This window comes from Phasianus colchicus, chromosome 4 (assembly GCF_987193195.1).
Source record: "Phasianus colchicus chromosome 4, bPhaCol1.hap1.1, whole genome shotgun sequence".
Classification (NCBI taxonomy): domain Eukaryota; kingdom Metazoa; phylum Chordata; class Aves; order Galliformes; family Phasianidae; genus Phasianus; species Phasianus colchicus.
Window position 1 is genome coordinate 60,010,628 of NC_143439.1, and position 20,421 is coordinate 60,031,048.

At 36.0% G+C, this 20,421-nt stretch overlaps 1 protein-coding gene across 1 annotated transcript in view; it reads right to left on the bottom strand.

The window, feature by feature from the left end:
* Nucleotides 1–20,421, bottom strand: part of STX18 (syntaxin 18) — a 53,338-nt gene that overhangs the window by 15,966 nt on the left and 16,951 nt on the right. The window contains exons 2-5 of the mRNA XM_031588371.2: nucleotides 11,382–11,449; nucleotides 2,210–2,325; nucleotides 783–860; nucleotides 605–671 (exon numbers count right to left, since the gene is read on the bottom strand). Of these exons, the coding sequence (XP_031444231.1) occupies nucleotides 605–671; nucleotides 783–860; nucleotides 2,210–2,325; nucleotides 11,382–11,449 (329 nt within the window). The remainder of the gene's footprint in view (nucleotides 1–604; nucleotides 672–782; nucleotides 861–2,209; nucleotides 2,326–11,381; nucleotides 11,450–20,421) is intronic.

The following is a 20,421-nucleotide window of genomic DNA, read 5'->3' on the forward strand; positions in this document are numbered from 1 at the left end:
AGTTACAAACAAGAGTCTGATTTTGAGCAATTTTCTATCTGCTGTGAAACTTTGATATCTGAAGGAGAATTCATTCACAACATAATCCCTTGCTCTAGCAGAAAAACAATGGTCTAAGGAAGGGGAACAAAATGGAAGAACGACAGAGAGAAGGAGAGAAATGAGTATTTCTTGTACCAAAGCAGATGTATTCTAAATAACATAAGACAATAGCAATGTGCAGAATTTTACTCTAAACTATTTTATATGAAGTATTGCTTAATGGGAAATCTACGAATACACCAAGATATTTTTAAATCTCCGGTAGGTTTATTATCCCACTTTCTACTAACTTGGTGCTTTAATCATGTACAATAAGAATAGCATACAACTCCGTGTTGACGTTCTGCCATTTAAAGAATTAACTTTACAGACAAGAAGTAAAAGAGAGCTCTGGAATGCATCTGTTGATAGTAAAAGTTCCTGACCCAGCTAAAGATTTCCATCTAAGACAATCTCCTTAGAATCTAAACATGAATACAGGTTTTGCTGAATGTCATACAAACTGAAAGGCACGGGTTAATCTGTTTTGTTTATGTTTTGAGAATGAGAGCTCACTACTCACAGTCTCTTCTTATCTATCACTCGCTTAACTCGGATGGCTCTTTGTTCTGAATACAGCTTACACACTCCTGTTTGAGAGATCAGTAAAAAACTTCAGGTTAGGAGAGCGTGATTTCTTCCATGGAAAATACACTCATTCGTTTTTAACCACTCACTACTGCAGAAGAAATATTACATACTTTTTAAGTAGTCTTCAATGAAGTCTAAGACAGCTGTTCTGTGCTCCTTCACCTGAGCAGACTGGATGTCCTTGTGTGCTGAAAGATACAACATGATCTTTTAACTGGTTATTGAACTGCACAAAAGTCTGCATTTTCAGTTCATACACAAGAGCTTACTTACGTTCTATACATATTACACATAACTATTTTCAACATCGCTATATTTAAGCATAGGTTCTGTAAACAAGTAAATTATTACAAGAAAGTAAAACCTCAAACCAACTTGTGTCACATAATGCTTGTTATTTTTATATATGCTGCTGAGTCATATTATCTCCATAAAGTTTCTAAACAAGAACAGATGTCATCAAGCTAAGCATTGCGGAACAGCTCTAGAGACTTCAGTCACTTAACATGCTGAACTCCTGACATTTTAAATTCTCCAGAGTACAGACTATGCGGACATCTTTGGGATTATGTCTAGCATTCTTTCAATTTAAATATTTGTTATTTTGATACTATGAAATCTCTATGACTTACTCTATGACTTTCAGTGATTCTGAATAACGTTGCAAGATAGCATCCCAAAGCTGAAAATCTTTAGAATGCTGCTAAAATACATACATACAAAAAGACAACCTGAAAATGGCAAAACAAAACTTCTTTCCTCAACTTTCATGAAACTGTATTGTAAGAATAGTATTTATACAAATACTTGACAAACTGTCAACCTGATGTTACGTTACCTGGACTCTGTGCTATGGTGTTCCCATTCAGAAAAGTAAAATTGTTAATACTTCTCATAATGAAAATTATATATTTTGGTGCACTTGTGAATTTTCTGTAGATGTATATAATACACAATGTTTTACAATTAAAGTATTATATTAAGAAATACTAATTTGTTTTGGGTTTTTTGTTTATTTTTTATTTGAGTTCAAAATTATAAAAGCTACACTCGACAACTCAAGAAAACGTTCACAGTTGTTGAAAATTTCTGAAGAGTTAATGTAATGATATGGATGTTACTCCATTTCACACAGTGACTTAAATATCTCAAACTCGGAAAGAGTATCCCTGTGAAATGTTACAGGTAAGCACCATAGAAAGAGACAGTCACTGAGCTTTGGCTCAGTCCTCTAACTAAACAGTAAATATGTAAGACTATCATTTTTATTTAAGAATAAAACACACCACACTTGTTAATTAGTGTACAAGAACAAATAAAATTCTATGCTCTGGCTTATCCTTTCATTTATGTGAAAGAATCAGTCACGGTTCTACTCAGTCAATGGGATGGATTATAAAATGAAATAAAAGAGGAATGAGACTTTACCAGTCTCTTTACAAAAGCATTCCAGAACTCACAATGCCACGCAATATTCATTCTCATATGAGCCTTAACCAATAACTAAGAAAGAACATTTAGAAGTTGCTCAGTTTACCTTCTGTTCTCAGCTGATGAATGGCATCTGCACACGTCCTCATAAATATCTGAGCATCTTGATCTATCTGATCACGCTCGGTATCTGTCATCCTCCCATAATCAGACATAATATGGCTGAGAAACAAGACAAACTGTCACTTATGAAATTCCCAACACAACACCTACAAGTATGCATTTGGGATCTTCTTCCCACTCACCATCTCCACAAAAAGTCTTTCTGCAACACTAATTTTCACAGAACAAGGAGACATAAATTATTTGTATGAGTAAAAAGTACAATATCCATCAATTCTATAGAGCTGGGAGGTTTTTTAGAACATTTGTTTAGAGTGGTAAAAGATGTAGGAAGAACAATATATCCTATAATCTCTTATATTATCCAATGCTGAGCAAATAAGGAGAAAATACAACCAGAAAATGAATACTTCTCTAACTGTGCATATTTCACTTCTAAATATAAAGAAAACAAGTAGAATAGAGGAATAGTTCAAATACTGAAGAAAGTATAACAGTTTGTAATTTATTTCACTTATGTATGTTTTTATTTCCTAAATGCTGAGCTTCATTTTTAAAGTAATTATATTATGAAATTTGTGAATTCAAATCATAGTACCAAAGAACATCAGAAAATAGCATCCTTTTTTATATCAAGTAGACTAAAAGACTTATTAAAACCTGTCCACATTGTTTATTTCTATTTTAGCTGATCCATTATACATTTAATATATTTTCTAGTAGGCTTGGTATACTCTTATGCTACTAAATTAGTAGAAATGGAGGCCAATCTCAAAAGGCCAAATAATGCGAGTGAGTTTGAGGTAGAGCTTTCTGTTCAAATGTTATATGGTTCCAGAATATTTGGAGGTTTACTTCAATACATTTGAAAGACTTTATTCTTTCCTGTCAGTAAAATATTTATACACTGTAGATAAACACCAGAAAGCCGTACTATATAGAGGTACTTTAATGCACAGTTGGTTGATAGGATGGGAAGACTGTGCTACAGCATGTTATCCAATGTTTATCTTGGGCCTTCGATGACCAGTCATCACTGTCTGTTATAATTGTCTTTAAACAGGCAAGAAAACCTAAATGAATAAAATCTACTTTAACTTAGACTTTTATATGTGAAAAATTTCCCACTTGTCCAAGATGTGAATAACACTATATTAATGCAATTAAACAAGTGAAAATAAGGGGTTGTCATTTGCCAAATTAAGCCTTATACCCTACAGATGTTTCATGCTTCAATGCAACGATGCCAGGTCTGCTGCAATTCCTGCCACAGAAATGCCTCCAACCAACTCACAACACCCCACCTCTCCCCACTATCCTCTCCCACTACATGCCACACCATCAATTCCTTCCTGTACATCAGCATATCAACACTGTGCTTCTGCCAGATCTCCTCCACTCATTTTTAGGCTTACTCTAATGACCCTGAGAGTTATATCAAAAGATCTTCATCCTCACCCTGCATAACTGGTTGCATATGAAAAAGGCAACGCTTAGTCCTGGCTTGAAAAATCAGTAAGTGCTGACTGGCAGCTAATACACAAATCAGCCAGCAAGCAGAAAGGCCAACTAATTAGAAGTAATATTCACTGTTTTCCTCTTGTTTGTTTCCAAAACTGTCACCTATTTGTCAGATAAATCCTGGGAATTTTCCCTTCTGATTAAACTATTCTACTCTATAACTTACAGAAAACTTTCAGAAATGTTTTCAACTTGTATTTTAATAGCTGTATTACTCTTTTCTGGTTGGGTAATAACAGTGAGCCTGCACATACAGCAAATCCATCCCACCACCATCCTCTAATCTTATTGTAGAAAGAATCATTATTTTAAAAAGAACAGGCCAAAACGAGGAAAGCAACACTACTACCACAAACCATTAAACAAATAAACAATTAAACCAAGTGTGTTCCATATGTCACAGATGCAAAGACTTGCTTAGAAGTACTACCAGTGACATTATCATAACAGTGAGATGCTGCATCACTAAAACAGGAGAGATCACATGAGTCCGGATGAACCAAAAGCAACCACAAGAACTGGCTTGAGCACAAGAAAAGCTTTGGCTATTGAATACAGATAAAGAAGAGGAAGAGAGTGCAAAATTCTTCTAGACGTTTATTCTAATCAACTGGAGAAAGCTTCATGGGAAATGTGGACTGGAAAGCAACTTGGATTATTTGTGATTCTTAAAAAGGGGTATTGGAAAATTGGAAAGCAAGGAAAAGACAGTGGCTTTCAAGAAGGAAGACACCAATAGTCTAAAAAATAAAAATACATAAATTAGGAAGTTGAACTGCACAGAAAAGGAAACTTAAGATGAAACAGAAAAGAGTCCAGGTCCACCAATGGTCTTCCTATAGAAATGACGTTGGGATACCTTGCAATTCTGCCCTTGATCAAAGGGAAGAACAGGCAATGCAGTAAGAGATCAACTATGCTATTTCAAGAGCTCTTCACTGAGTTCAAACACAATAAAGCAGGATACAGAAAGTGCAAATTAGGACTGATTGCTACTGACAACTCTAAAGGAACATTGCACAGAGGGATGCAATCAGAAAAGGGTCAAATCCAGGATAAGCCAACTGGCAAGGGATGCCAATGATAACAAGAAGTTACTCTGCAAACATTAACAAGAGAAAGACCAAAGAAAATGTTGGCTTGCTACTCAGAGAAATAAAACTATATGCAGAGAATGAAGAAAACCTAGATGTTCCTGTTTTTTTCTACATTAACTTTCAACGCTAAGTTAAATTTTAAGCTGCTGTTAGTATTCCCTTCAAATCACTGCTTCTGTCTGAAACATCTGGGCCCAATTTAACACCTTTGATCTTCAGAAAAAATGTAACAATTTTTAATTGATACTTTCATCAGTAATAGCAAGCACAAAGTGCTATTTTGATAACAGGATGCTGAGTGAGTGAACGCCTGAGGAAAAGTACTGGGCAATCCAGGTCATTGCACAAGTTTATCTCAGGGTGCAGCGCTTCTGAGCTAATGCTGAAGGTAAAACTGATGGAGGATATATTCCTCCTATTCATCTACAAATGGTGCAGTAGGAGGAGGGGAAACTGGCTTTAAAAAAATATCCCAGGTGAACACATATCCATATAGTATGCAGAAAGAAGAGACAAGGCTCTGGAATAAAATAGGAAATGCATCAAATTAAAGGATTTATCCTCACTGCCAGGAGAGTTCTAGGTGGATGTAAGTGCAGCATCTGTATTTGAAAAAAGGAATGTTACAAAACATTGCTTTGAAAAACAAAGCAAATAATGTACTATCTCTCGGCGCAAATAAATGCGATAGAAGAAACAGGTACTGTTTAGACATGAAATGGGTTGGAAAGCTGAACTCACAGTAGTATAAACCAAACCAGAAGAACACAATGAGTTGTGTTCCACAGCAGTCTATCCTGGATCTGACCCTGTTGAAGGCCTGCATGTATACTCCATTTCACTGTTCAAGTTCCCATTTAGTACTTAGTGCTTAGTGCTTCTGAGCTGGGCCCATTTGCAGGGCCACAAAGTTAAGCAAATTAAAACTGACTTAAGAGAACAAGACTTCGATACAAAACAATATTGACAACTTGGAGAAATGGCAGAAAAAATTGGAATGAGGAATGCTCAAAGGCTCTTTGCTGCAGCAGGACGAATTACCTGAAGATTCTATGAGAATGGGGGACAAGCAATTAGGAAGTAGTACTTCAGAAAGACATCTGGGATCATGAACTAAACAAAATAACAAGAAGTTGCAGAAAAAAAGTGATAATTTTTGTGGGATGCATAAATGCAACACAACCCATTGCAGATAAAAGGTAGTTTTTTTTGCAGTCCTTAGCATTGGGCAGGATGATTCAGCTCAGCTGAAGCACTGTTTCAGTTCTGCAACTCACTGTAACACCAGATGGGACAGCATCCAAAGGAGAGGAAAAAACATGACCAAAGAGAGTATATATGAAAATCTAAACACACTGTAGTCACTGATTCCAGAAAAGACTGAAGAGAAAACAAAATAAGTTAATGGGAAAAAAAAAAAAAAATTAAAAAAAGCTAGTAGCATGGATAAGGAAACAGAAAAGGCAGAGGGAAAATATAGAATCTCCACTGAAGGACATACCTAAAAGCAAGCAAGTCAAGGTGTTAAGAATGACCTGCTTGTTCCCTTGTTTGAATAAGTGTCAGCTATGTTCATTCCAATGCACCATTTGTGTGAACTTATTTTGCTGAAAAAGCACAGGGAAAAGTCTATGGAGTCATTACATCAGCTTTTGGAATTAGGAACTCTTTCTGCTGGTGCATGAAATATTTTCTGCTTGCTCATTCAATGAAGACACTAAACCAAGCAGAAAAACTTGGTTTTCTTCCAATAATGCTTTACAAAATAGAGAAGTAAGGTAAAAGCTTCTCAAATGACAGAACATCTCACAGCAACCTGTGCAGAAGCTTCGGGTACTACAGCAGGCAGTACAGGCACATCTGAGTCAGTATTTTCAGTTTTGTAAAATACTGCTGAGAAATTCCAGAATGCTGTTAAGAAGAATGGATTATTTCTAAGATGTGATATATGAACCTAGTAAACTAAAAAAATAAACCATTTGACATTAGAACCCTAGAGAACAGAGAAATGCTATATATTCACCCACAAAGACGATGCTAGACTTTCTTCCAAAGTCCTAACAGGTCACCTACACATTTCACTGCTTCTTATAAAAACATAATTAAGTTATTGTAATAAAGCAGGCTGGCACTGTGGGGGAGACCATCAGAGACTATTTTTAGAATCTTTTAATGGTTACTGATTTTCTTTTACTGGTTACATCAAGGGAATACTCTCCAGAAAACACAGGGCATGTGCTCAACAATCTCCTATTAGCTGACAAACATGTAATTGATTTATTGCATTTTTTTTCCAGCTTTAGTGGGTAGATAAATGTTTGTGCCAAAAGAACAATTACTTAACTCCAACAGTATTTATGACAAAAATAATTCTTTAACATTTTTTTCAAAGCACATTAACTGATGTAAACCACATACGAAATGTTCAAGCACTGAACTGTACATATGACCCACAAAAGGATGTTGTGAAGATCAGAAGCCATCCATCCCACCTTTCTCATAGAAATAAAAATAATAAATAAATTCAACTCAGAACCAACCTGCATAACACTGATGAACTAAAAACATACCTCTACAGTTGCAAAAGTCAGTAAATTAGATGTTAGATTATCACAGAATCATAGAATGGGCTGGGTTGAAAAGGACCAACAGTTATCATCTAGTTTCAACCTCCTGCTATGTGCAGTAGACCAGGCTGTCCAGAGCCACATCCGGCCTGGTGATTCTTTCCCTGAAAGAAAGATCTCCTCTCAGAGATTTCCCTTTCAAGTATGAGGTGTTCTACCATCAAAATCCAGAACTCTTAATTCATCTCCAATGTCCGGTTAAATTAAAACAGTAAAGATAACTGCTGACCTTTGAATTATCTCAGCCTAGAAAGTTCCTCTGGAGAAACTGGATACCTGCAGAGGAACATTTCAAATACCCAAGTGTGAATGCAATAATACTAGTTCCTAGAACCACAGGTAATACAAATGTACAAACGATCAAATGGTTCAATGATCAAAAACATGACAGAGCTCATAATGAAAGGCAAGATACAAGTTGTTCACATCAGACAACTTACCTAAGAATGAATAAAGGATCTCACCAAAGAAAGCAACGTAGAAATGCATTACACTAATGTACAGAGAGGAAGAACATATGGAACACACAGCAATAATACTCTGAAAAAAGCAAAGGCAAGTAACAATTTTTATCTCAAAAGAATGAACAGTTTGCTTAGCAAGGAAAAAGAAGTCACCCACATCTCACTAATGTATGCAGGAATGAAGAGTTCCTGCCTCCACCTTGCCAGAGAAGAATTATTATAATTAAGAAGAGATAATTCTTATCAAAGAATTTGATATTTGGACTTTACAGAATTACAAAAGTTTTTTTTGTTTTCTTTTAAAAGGTACTGATCATCACTAACTCTCACTAAATACAGACACTTGCTGAATGTTACATTGCAAGGAAAGTCCTTAAAGACTGCAATTTAGCAGGAATGAAATTCTAACACTCCCTTAAAAAAAAAAAAAAAAGACAATCAAATAAACAAAAAGGAACCACCACCATACATTTGGAAAGAAGTTTGATGTAAGAGTTTCTATATGTACCCCTCTGTAAATCAGTCTTCTAACTTGTGCTGCCAGTGGAAGATGGCACTACTAAAACCTTCTGAAGTTATAATCAGAGAAGAGTAATGGCAGATAGGATACAACAGAAAAGATGACAGAATAGAAAAATTCCCTACAACAGAAAGCTGAAAAAACAAAGTGTAAGGGTATGACAGTGAGTCCCGATGAACAGGAAAGAATAAAGATGCAATGGCTTAAAATGAGTAAGCTTAGATCACTCCATCACTTGTTTAAGGTTTGCCTCTCATACATTACAGCTAACAGTCAAACCAAGAAGAAAAGAAGCGAACATGCAACTAGTAATTCTTGAGCTTTCTGGACTCGATTTAGGCATTTCAGCTGAATATTTAAGGCCTGATGAACTGGGTCTGGACCTTAGCTCCAATTAATCCTTTTTCCAGTTGTCTAATTTCTAAAAATATTGCTCTAAAAATGAATTAAAGATCTCCCCTCTGCAGAACGCTTTATATGTGCCCCCTCAATAAATATTACTAAAGAATTCATTCTGCAAATGAATTAGTCAAATTTCATTGCCAGAATTAAGCCTCCTGCATAAATCCCCAGCATAGCTTTTTTGTATTAGAATGTTGTAAAATCTTCCCTGTAGTTTAAGTATGCTATTAAAATTGCTGTCATAATGAGTGAAGCATTTGTTAAGACCATGAGACTGACGGTATGGATGCTATGGTCCTCCTTGTATCCACAAACATGGAATTTGACAGCACTATCTAAATCTGACCTTTAAGTACAAGATCAACTGCAAACAGATGAGATTCAGTTTATTATTTTGTTGTTCAAGAAAGGAAATGACACTTATTTTTCTTCTCTTTAGCTAATACCTAGGGCAGTGAGAGGAAAAATCACTGAAAACTTAATAACTGGCTAAAAGAGTTTACAAAAAGAACATTATCAGTTTTTAGAAACCAAAATAGCTTGGACAAAATCTGTACTCTGTGTTCTCACTTCTATTTTATGCACACATTGCTAATAAAACCTAGAAGTTATCCACTGACAGTTTGTTCTTTCTGCAATTATTTGCAGTTTCTCAGCTTATACATTCACATGAAGTTTTCACACAAGAAGTTATTTCAGTATTCAGTTGGTAGCTCCACCTAGTGTTATTCATTACCTATTCCAAAAGGAACTTAAAAGCAGAGAGCCAGACATAATACACACATATACTCTACTTTTGCTTGCTGCTTGGAAAAGCAGTTTCTCATACACCTTCCACATAGGATTAATTTTCATTAATACTATGAATAGCTCTAATTGCCTCACATTTCTAAAGCACTTCAAAATCTTCACTTTTGAGGCTTCGTTTTTGCAATAGCAAAAAACAGCTTTCAAAATCTCAGGTAAGGTGCCAGAAGAGTCCCAAGGACACCTTTTGGTACCACTGACCATACAGCATTGCCATCACTGTTACTGACTCTTTCAAGGCTTAAGAAAGAGTTGTTTCTCAGAAAGACTGCTCTTACAATACAGACAAAGCCTAAGGAATAGCAGAGGGGTCAGTTGCTCCTACTCCTTTCCCACATTGGATGAATATCTGTCCAGATAATGCTCCTATTTTGTATCTATGAAGCCTTTTGGATAAGCATTAAATCAATATGGGACTCTGTGCCTTCAATAGATAGATGTCTTTAAACCGTGCTTTGTCAGCCTGGATTGCTCAACAGTTTTGTTACAGATAGAATCAGAATGCAGACAGGGCTGACTTAAGCCATGCAATATTGCCACTTTGCTGATGGACTGGAGAAATACAACACTGGAAATGGTGAGGTTTACAGAAGAATCTTCAGAAGGGGAAAGTTTACTCACTGTTTCATTCAGATATACAAAAATAATGAACCAAAGTAAAACGACATGCATAACTTTCTTCTCACACGGCTGTAAAAAATAACATTTAGCAGTCTGAAGCTTTTTTTTCCCCTGTCAAGGAAGGTCACTGCCACAATGATCTACTGTTGTCACTTCAAGAATAGCTTGCTGACATTTTCTTCAAAATGGCTACACCCTGCAATCTGGAAACTTCATTTCTTAGAAATTCATTGGCTTCTTTCTAAAGGGTATTTCCCAGCTCTTTAATGCACCCCAGTTAGGATGCATTAATTAGGCACACATTCTATATTCTGCCTATTTTACATCTGGTTGGATCTGTTGTTTTTGAACCATGAATCTCAAAATAAAAAATGAAGTCCCAGAACCCTGGAGAACACCGCTTTCCGTGTGCATAACTAGGGTGGACAAGTCATTTTGCTTTAAAAGATAAGGAATTGGTTAGATGGCCACAGCCAGAGGGCTACAGAGGGCTAAAGTCAATGGCTCCATGTGCAGGTGAAGGCCTATCAAAACTAATGTCTCACAGGGGTCTGTCTTGAGATGGGGGCTCTTCAACATCTTTAACAGTAACCTAACCAATGGGACTGAGTGCACCCTCAGCAAATTTGCTGATGACAAGCTGGGAAGTCCAGCTGATACAACAGAAGAAAGGAATGTCATCTAAAAGGGACCTCTAAAGGGACCTGGACAAGCTTGAAAAGTGGGTCCAGGAGAACCTAATGAGGTTCAAGAGGTCGATTATAAGGTGTTGGACTTGGGTTGGGGCAACTGAAAGTAGTCTCCTTCTGTCTCAGGAACCACTTCAAAAACTTATTCTACAGCCCTTCAGAAGTGCTAGGCTCAGACTGCCAGTCTTATTTGTTTCAGAACATACCCTAAAAGCCTCTTACTCAAATTCTTAGCTACATTTTAGTCAGGGCCATTTTTTTCTTCTTAAGGAGCTTACAAGCCAATTAAAAAGCAATCTAGATTTTTGTCTTTAGTTATTATGCCTATAGATTTCAGGGCAGTATACTTCATAAATAATAAAACGTATTAAGAAAATCAAAACAATTTAAACACAATACACACTTACCTGTATGCATTAATGTAATCCTTTCTGTGTTGAAGAAGAAAATCTTTCAGCTTCCCAATATTGGAAATCTTTAAAAAAAAAAAAAAAAACAAAACATATTTAAACCCTGTAGCTACACATACTAATGTTTGTATACATTTAAAGTTCAGTACTTCCACTTTTCAAACATAAATTAGTGAAATTCACTGTATTTATGTATATTTAATCAGCACCATAACATTTATTTTCTGTCATAATAGGATTTTCACATTTTTCAAGCAGTCAGTACATACAAATAATCTAAAATTCTGATTGTTGTATGAAAGCAGAATTTTGAAAGTAGTAGTAAAAATGCATGTCTCGTGTACAGAAAGCATAAACTAAACATTAAATACCACTAAATGCTAAACAAATACAATATAAAACATTAAAACAGTAAACATAACTCCAAGCATAACTAAACATTAAAAATGGTATCAACTGGCAATTCAAAATCCAACATGTATTTCAGAAAATATGTTAATTTTAGATCATACAAGAAATTTTAAAACACTTTACTGATAAAGAATGATATAAATACTCAATTTCCTTAAAGAGAACTTACAGAGCAAGGTGCTGTCCCTCTCCTTGGTATTTCTGCAGCAATGCAGTGAGCAATTTGTGCCTGAGGTACTGCATGTAGCACCTGGGAACTTTTGCCATCCACAGCAAAATTCTCTTTCTGGATTCCTTTTTCCATTTCTGGATTTTCCCTTCACCATGGATCTGTGGTTTTTTTTTTGTTTGTTTTTTTGTTGTTGTTGTTTTCATTTGTTTTTTTTGTTGTTGTTGTTTTTTTTTTTGCTGTAAAACCATTTTACTTTCTTCATAGAAGTCTTTACTAAGATTATCTGAAAAACCTCCTAAGCTCTGAAATGAATTCTGCTAACTTCAGTTGAATGCAAAAGATTTGACACAGTGTAAGATCCTACTTTGTCTTACAGAATAGATGATCTACAGAAAATGAGTTTTCATCAGCCACAGAAATGAGATGGCTACCTTAACAGGACTGGAAAGAGACACGATGGAGTGAGGAGATTGTATTACTAATAGATACTTTCAACAGAACACGGAGCTGAGGGAAAACCTTCCTACAGCATATTCTCAAATAGTCATTAATAATTCTCTGTAAAAGCATGCAAGGGTTTTTACAATGCAATTGTTTTAGTTTACAAATACAATAAATGTGGTTTATTCTGTGTATCTGGGAAAAAGCATCAAAAGCTGTTCAAGTCTTAAAATCCTATTTTCATGCAAATGTTCCCTGTAATTAAACAAACAAAAAACCACAGCGACAGAACACAGAATGGTTTGCATAAATAGAAGATTAATATCCCTGATTATTTTTTCACAAGATCTATAGGCCTTTGAAAAAAAGAGGAAAAAACTTGGTAAGGCCACAGCGATCCGTTAAAACAAAAAACGTTTTCCTGCACAAACACGTGGGCATACATTTCCCTGTTATCACCTGTTTCCTTCTCACTGCAATTCATGATAACAGATAGGAAATTTTGCTATTTTTGTGCTTTAAATTTTCCATGGGATGAACAGCATGTGGAATTTTGAGCCATTCACAGCACACATCAGTAACTCCAGCAGATACCAACTTCCCTAAAGTGTGTTAGCACTGTCAGAAGCATTAAGGAAGGAAATACAGAAAACACAACTCAGGATCAATTGGACACAAATAGTCAATTTAAATAATTCTACAGATGTTTCTTCTGGAACTTACTCTTGTATTTTAATCTTTTTCTCAGCATTAGTATGTAATGAATTTTGCTTCATACGACTTTGCTTGATAGGTAAACTGAGCTTGACTATAAAAGCAGAATCTTCAAAATAGCTGTACAGTGTTTCAGTAGAACAGTAATACTTAATAAGCAGAAAGTACTACAGAGAACAAAGAGTAGAACTGCAAAATGAGACATTTGAAAACATTTACATGGATACGTGAACAAAGACTAAACTAGAAAAGGGATTAGCAAAATTTTATAAGTAATAAATCTTAATATTATTGCAATAGCTACAATTTAGGAGTGATTAACAAGCAGAAAGAATCAGAATGACAAGCAAGAACACTGTCTTACAGTAATTAATTCATCTAGTCACAAAGAGCATTCTATTTAGGCTAAAATTGTCATCGTGTGTTTGAATTGCACTGACCCCACTTTGCCTCTCCTTCATTTGTAAAGCTATTTTCATGAATTTAGAATGACACTATTATGCCCATACTCACATCAAGCTCTTAGTTCCCAAGATTTGCATCAGAAGTGAGACTTCTTGTTCTACTTTCCCTCAAATTCTAACAGCATCTCCTGTGATCTTGCACTAAGGCTGTTTCTCTTTGACCCTTTCTTACCATGTAATATTGGCACCGTTTTGAATTCAATTTGTCATAATTGCATACAATTAAGCATTTTTAAAATGAAAAAAAAAGTCTCTCTAGCATAAAGAGAAAGTAAATTTTATCCCAGAATACTCTCATTTCTATTTACTTATGTTAAGATTCTTCATCTTCTACAGACACAAAACATCCATTATTCTACAAATATAAATCTTGAAGATATCTCCAGGGTCATCAACTAGCATTTGGTTTGGGGTTATCAGAAGCACACCACACACTCTTCGCAGTTATCAGACTCCATTCTAAAGGTAATAAAGCATCTTCCTAATCCATCTGACCACCCTTGTTAGACTCTTACTGATCTTAGTAGAAATAAGAACTATCAAATTTTCAGGTTTCCTAATTAACACCTTCCACCCATCTGCTCCTGATTCAAAACAGTCCTTGCCCCTAAAAGCTCTTCTTCCCTGCATATGTGCTTCTCGGTTTACTGTAAATAGTCCTACCCACCCATAACCCAAAACAAAAGACCCCAAGCTTTTAGTTTCTTCTCATGGGGTAGTTCTCACATTGCTTAATTTGCGACTTTTCTTGGTGTTTGTTCCAGTTTGTATCCATCTTCTTCCAAAACAAATAACCAGGACATACATTGGTGTTTGTACTTTGCAATTCAGCTGGAGATATCTTTCTATCCACCATTTTCATTTAACTGCTTTATTTGCTTTATTTTTTGGTTTGATCTCAAACTCCATATTCTACTGATGGATTTCCTTCTTTTCTTCACAACTCCAAACCTTGGAACCATTCACCACTTTCTGTAACAGAGCACGCTCCTCCCTCTCCTTCCTCTCATCACAACATTCTGACAGCACAATCTCACTTCTCCATTCCCAAAAATAAGAACATTATTAAATTTTTATTATTTTTAGAATTCAGACCCAGAATAATTCAACTATTAGCCTCTCCTCAGTGCAGTACTCCTTTCAGTACAACAGAAGCAGTATTGCTTCTGCTACAGCCACATCTTACTCATGTAATATTTTCTTCACGACTCTTTTGCGGACTTCCCACTAGCACCTTATCAGACCCTTTACTATCTGACACCAGATCTTCATTACAAAGGAAACACAGTTTTCTAAAACCATCAGGTTCAGAGAATCATAGAATCATCAAGTGTAGAAAAGACCTACAAGATCATCCAGTCCAACTGTCCACCGATTACCAACAGCTCTCAACAGGCAAAATATTCTATTTTAGTATGACAGCAAGTCATACTCCATTGTGTCTTACTTCCCATTTATCTTTTTCCACTTATAGTCTTCTCTAAAGCCTGGAACATTTCTGTATCAGAATAAAAGCCCTGCTGATGCCATAATCAGTTTCCTCTGCTGACTTAATTAGAGGCATTAAATTTGCTACCCTCTAATCAAATGAGATCATCACCAACTCGATGTATTTTCATTTAAAAAAAGCTGCCATCAGACTCGTGATTTCTCAAATGCACTGTGTTTGAACTCAACCCATAGATTATCTGATAGCTATGGCTTGACTTCATTAACATTTCCAATTCCATGCCCCGGTTCCCAATGCCTACCTTGTTGGTTTCTTTGCCCTGCTCATCCGTGCCTTTTCATCATTAACTCAGTTTGGACACCACACCTAAACTATTCTTAATTTATACTAGAGATGGATGAAAAATCCACTTTTTCTCTAGTTCTCCTTTTATTTATAAGTTGAAATATTCTTTAGCCATATAGGTTTTTAATAGCTCTGGTTAAGTCACTGTGAACTTGCCAATTGTCTGCTTTATCCTCACAAAGTCTTTTCCTTTGACAACAGCTTTCTTGGCCAGCCAGTCTCTCTCTCTCCCCAAGGTCCCCTGCTCCTTATTGCCTCTGGGCTAGTTTTTTTTTTTTTTTTTTTTCCCTTCTATCTTCTCTAACTAATCCTTCAAGTAGACATGGAACGACTTCAAATCCCCCTTGCATTTTAGTGTAGCCATTTTCTTTTTCTCTATTTACTCATCCATCATAATTGCAACTTCCTATTGCTGTACACTCCTGTTTTGAAAACAAGAGTACCACTAGTCTACACAGCCTTCAGGATAGATGAAAGCAGTCTGAAGACAAAGCACAAACATAACTTAGCACTGGCCTCCACCACAGTTCTTGGAAATTAGCTTTCTTCCCCTCTGAAAGTTTGGATTAGAGAAATAAACCTCTCCTCATAAGATAACGTATCCTCATAAGATATCTTATGAGGAAGAATATTACTGAATTGCTAGATTTAACTGACACTTGTCTGGGAATCATAGGAATTCCTCCCAGTATCACCGACATGCTACACTAATGCATTAACAGCATGTTCCCAAGCTGCTGCTCACCACCAGAACACTGAGGGTTGTCTTATTTTTGACAAACTGACTTCCTACCTGCCTACTGCACTCCAGCTCTTCCTTGAGGGTCAGCACCACACAGCGGGACACTGGAATGATTTTTCTTAAATTAATCTTTTGGGAATGGGGCTAATCATGTTTAAGATTAACTAAAATAAATCTGTTGCATTCATTTGGGCCTCAAATACCTTTCTCATCGCAAGGGAGAGCAGAAGCTGGGTAGTACCAGTAGGGAATTTCCTAAAGGACATCTGCCAAGAAAGGATTCACTTACAGCTTAAGAAATTTACAACAGTAACCCCGTAAGACGGTGTACAGAAATCAGAGACTCCAGGTGTTACTTAAATCCCTCCCAAGCATAGCTTTGGCAGTGGAAACCCCAATGACTCTCAGCAGTGAAGCAGCAGCAATTATCCACTGGGTAGCAATCCGAGTGTCAATATTGTGCAAGTGAAAAGCACCCCATAAATTTACATTAAAGCCTGTAACACAACTTTTTAAACTTACTTTACATTCCAGTTTGGATTTTATCTTCATTTCAAAGTTTATCTTCATTGCAAATTACCTCTTTAACACACGCAGCTGTGTTTTGTTGCCACTGTAGATTTTTCAAATAACTTTTATTAAAACATAAAGGCAACTATTGCATATAATGTAGGTTCAACACAAAAAGAAGCTGAGAATGGCTGCCATCTGCTACCACAGGTGGCATGCACAGCTCTAGTTGTACTTGAGGCCTTCACTAGAAATGGAGAATGTTCTTCTGTTGAGACAGTTTTCTTAATACTTTAGAGCAGGTTACATTTCTAAATAAGATAAACAGGGAAGTATTCTCAAAAATACAGCACCTTCGAAAGATGCATATACTTTGAACAAAGACGCTGGGTGTGTTTCCTGCAGTATCTTAGCAATACGTACACCATTTCTTGCCACTCACAACAAAGAATTGATCACTCATGAAACAGTAGGTTCCAATTTGCATACGTTTAACCCACTGCAAGAAGCAGCAGCATTGTTTACGATTAAAATGATTGGAGTGGGTTCCCGTGACATATTGTAGAGGGAAGCCGACAGCACTGAATAGTCATTTCCATTGAACAAACAGCGCTTTAGCCCATTTGCTCTGCCATCAGAACAATACACAGCTATTTGGGACCATATAAAACTGCTGCACTTTGTAATATGTTTCTATGCTGATTTTTTATGAGATGTATTTATTAAAGAACACTTTAAAAATACCTAAAACTAAAACACAACAGAAAGACCCTGCAGGAGTTGTTAGAGATGCTGCGCTTAGTGTTCGACTCGGCAGCACTGAAAAGCAGAACTGATGGAAGGATCTCCTTAAGCACCAAAGCAAACAACCGAAAAATCCCACTATCACCACAGAAGCTTTACATTTAATTTTTCAGTAAACTCAAAAATACTCATCTTAAGTAGATTTCGTTTATAGATTCATGAAAAGGTGACAACATTTTGCAGTCCCCTCCACAATATTTAAGAGTTAAATTATGTTTTCAGTTCTAAACATACAGTCAACACAAACATACTCACTGTCCATTTCAGAAGAAATTAAGGGTTTCTGTGAGACATTACGTGATGTGCAGCATACAGCCTCAGTACTAATAGGAGATACAGCAATGGGCAGAAGAACATAAACTTGCTTTTAGCACTTACACACACCATACACAAATTGTATAAGTGACTTAAGCGTTTAAAAAAAAAAAAAAGAAGTTTTCTATGGTTGGTGCAAACTATTTCTGAAATCTGGAATGAAACCCAATCAACAGAATAGAAACAAAAAAATAATTAATATTAAATACAATTTCAACTGAAGAATTTGGGTTCTTACCTATACTATTTCTGTTGAGAAAGACTAATCAGAAAGGCTTTGATACAGAAATTACTCGTATGGATGCTTTTTGCAATACAACCTACTTTTGATTACTTTCTCTTATTATTATTTTTAATTGCACATGAAAGATTTCATTATGCATTCCTTACACGTAATATTTTAAGCCCTGTAAGCCAGCTGAATTCACGCGGGTTTCTACAAGAGCAGACAGTTTATCAAAAACAAACAAAATCTATATCTGGATTCTACCCTTCAGAAACTCGAACTTCGGTGACAAAGCGATGCAATTCCCTGCCACAGTGCCACGCAGCAAGGTTCAAACAAAACTGCTTCGGCACTTCCTTGTGAGTGTGAACACTTGTTTAGAAGCTTTCGCTGCTTCCATCTGAAGCCCATTAGGTGGTGCTGTCCCACCGGCATGCTCAGCTCAGGAGCACGCACTGCCCCAAAATCGCCAACGTTTTCTGAAGATTTGTCTCTGGAGGGTATACATTTGGTTTAGGTTTCCACTGCCAACCCTATAGTTTCTAAACTAGGTCACGCAGATCAATTGCTCCTGTAACCCGAAACCCAAAAGAGCAACTAATATCTAAACAACATAGGGGTGGCCATAGCTGCAGTGGGGCAGGGGAAAGGAGACAGTCAGCCTGGCTACCTCTAATCTCATGGAAATTGGGCCCTGGTTCAGTTCCTGCTTTCCATCAGCATATATGTTACAGCAGCAGACACGGGCAGGGAAAAATCGTAACTGCATTTTATTAGTAGTCTTTCGTACACAACACAGTAATGAACACAAGCAAGAATGGGCATCAGTTGTATTAAAAAAATTATGCTACACAGGGTAAAACTGTTCCAAATCCAACTGAGTCAGTTAAAAGCCACTGAAATGAAGACTGAGTCATTTTAATCCTTCAAAGGTAAATATATTTTAAAAAACAAACAAGAAAACTTACGAAGATCACGAAGATCAAGCGTGTAATATTATCAGTATTTCTATAATTAAAAATAAGTTTATTTTTCAGAGGGGGTGAAAGACAGTGAAACTGAAGTCAAATTTTAAAGAACCATTAAAAAAATATCATCCACTGTGGGATACTCAAAGATAAAATCTAGTTGCAGAATACAACAGACAGTATTCGGATCATTAAGAAACTGATTAAGAAGCCTCCACATAGCAGTAAAAGGCAAAGCTTGTTTTGCAACATCTGGTCTGCAGCAGAAAATGCTTTGGTTTGCTTAGTAGCAACTTGGCAAAAATGGCAGAGTGAAAAAGCACTGCCTTGCACAATAAAGGGGAAAAAAAGCTCACTTTTAAGGAAAATCTTTTTCATTTTGTAATATCTACTTTCTTTAGGATACATTTAAACATCCTGCCTAAAGTTCAAAAATTCTCTCACGTTGGTTTTTGCTACTGTCAGTTCTCACCCTGAATGCTCAGCCTCCAACTACGCCCTACACTTAATCATTTTAAGGTTTTAATTCACTGTTTATTACAAGTGGAAAATTTGGTAATAAATAACATGTTCTCAGTCTGAAAGCTTCAAATCATGTCTTCCCATGCTTAAAGCATAATCCATTTACAGGGAGATTTGGTCAAGTAAAAGATGGACAGACTATTTTTTGTTATGAATTTTTCTAGTAAGAAACAAGTAAAATTAGAAGCTAAGAGGATGAAAGCTCCAGTTTCCTTCAAATACCATAGAGACTGAAAGCACCCAGTGTTATCACTGGATTTAGGTTTTGCTGGTCTGTTATTATGGGGTGAGGTTGCTGCATTGTTTCACAATGTGTATAGTACCTACATCAGATTCCAAATGAAAAGAAAAAGTATTTTGAAGCTTTTAATTTTTTTTTTAAATGACTGAAATTATGATAATGCATATTATGTGTTGTAACAAAGTGTTACAATCATTTTACTCCAGGGATTTGTAAATACAGGAAGAGTCTTATTTTATAGATAACTTAAATAGATGACTTAAAAGCTAGGTTTACATTCTCAATCGGAGAATGGCAATACATGTAGAATTTAGATAAGGATGTCTGTGCTCAGTTTGTCACTGTTTTCTTTCATCTTGTGGGAGTGCCCAGGTTTGATACCCACAAGCACAGAAGTGCACCTACATCATCTGAAGATCTGCAGAGGGTCAACAGGAACGTGAGGTGACCCTGAGAAAAAAATTAACAGTAGACTTTAAAAATGTACAGTCATGCTAAATGTTTTTATTTAACTAGTCTTCATTTACTCTCTTTGAGGCAATAAATACCTTCAATAAAAAGAAAAGGAACATCTGATTTTACTTAAACTATTTCCCTCTTTCTTGTTTATAGTCCATCTCTAATCATAACTTTCTTGAACATTTATATTTTTTTTACACAATCATCCAAAACCTCATTGACTAAAATATAAATTCCACAACAATTGTGGGGA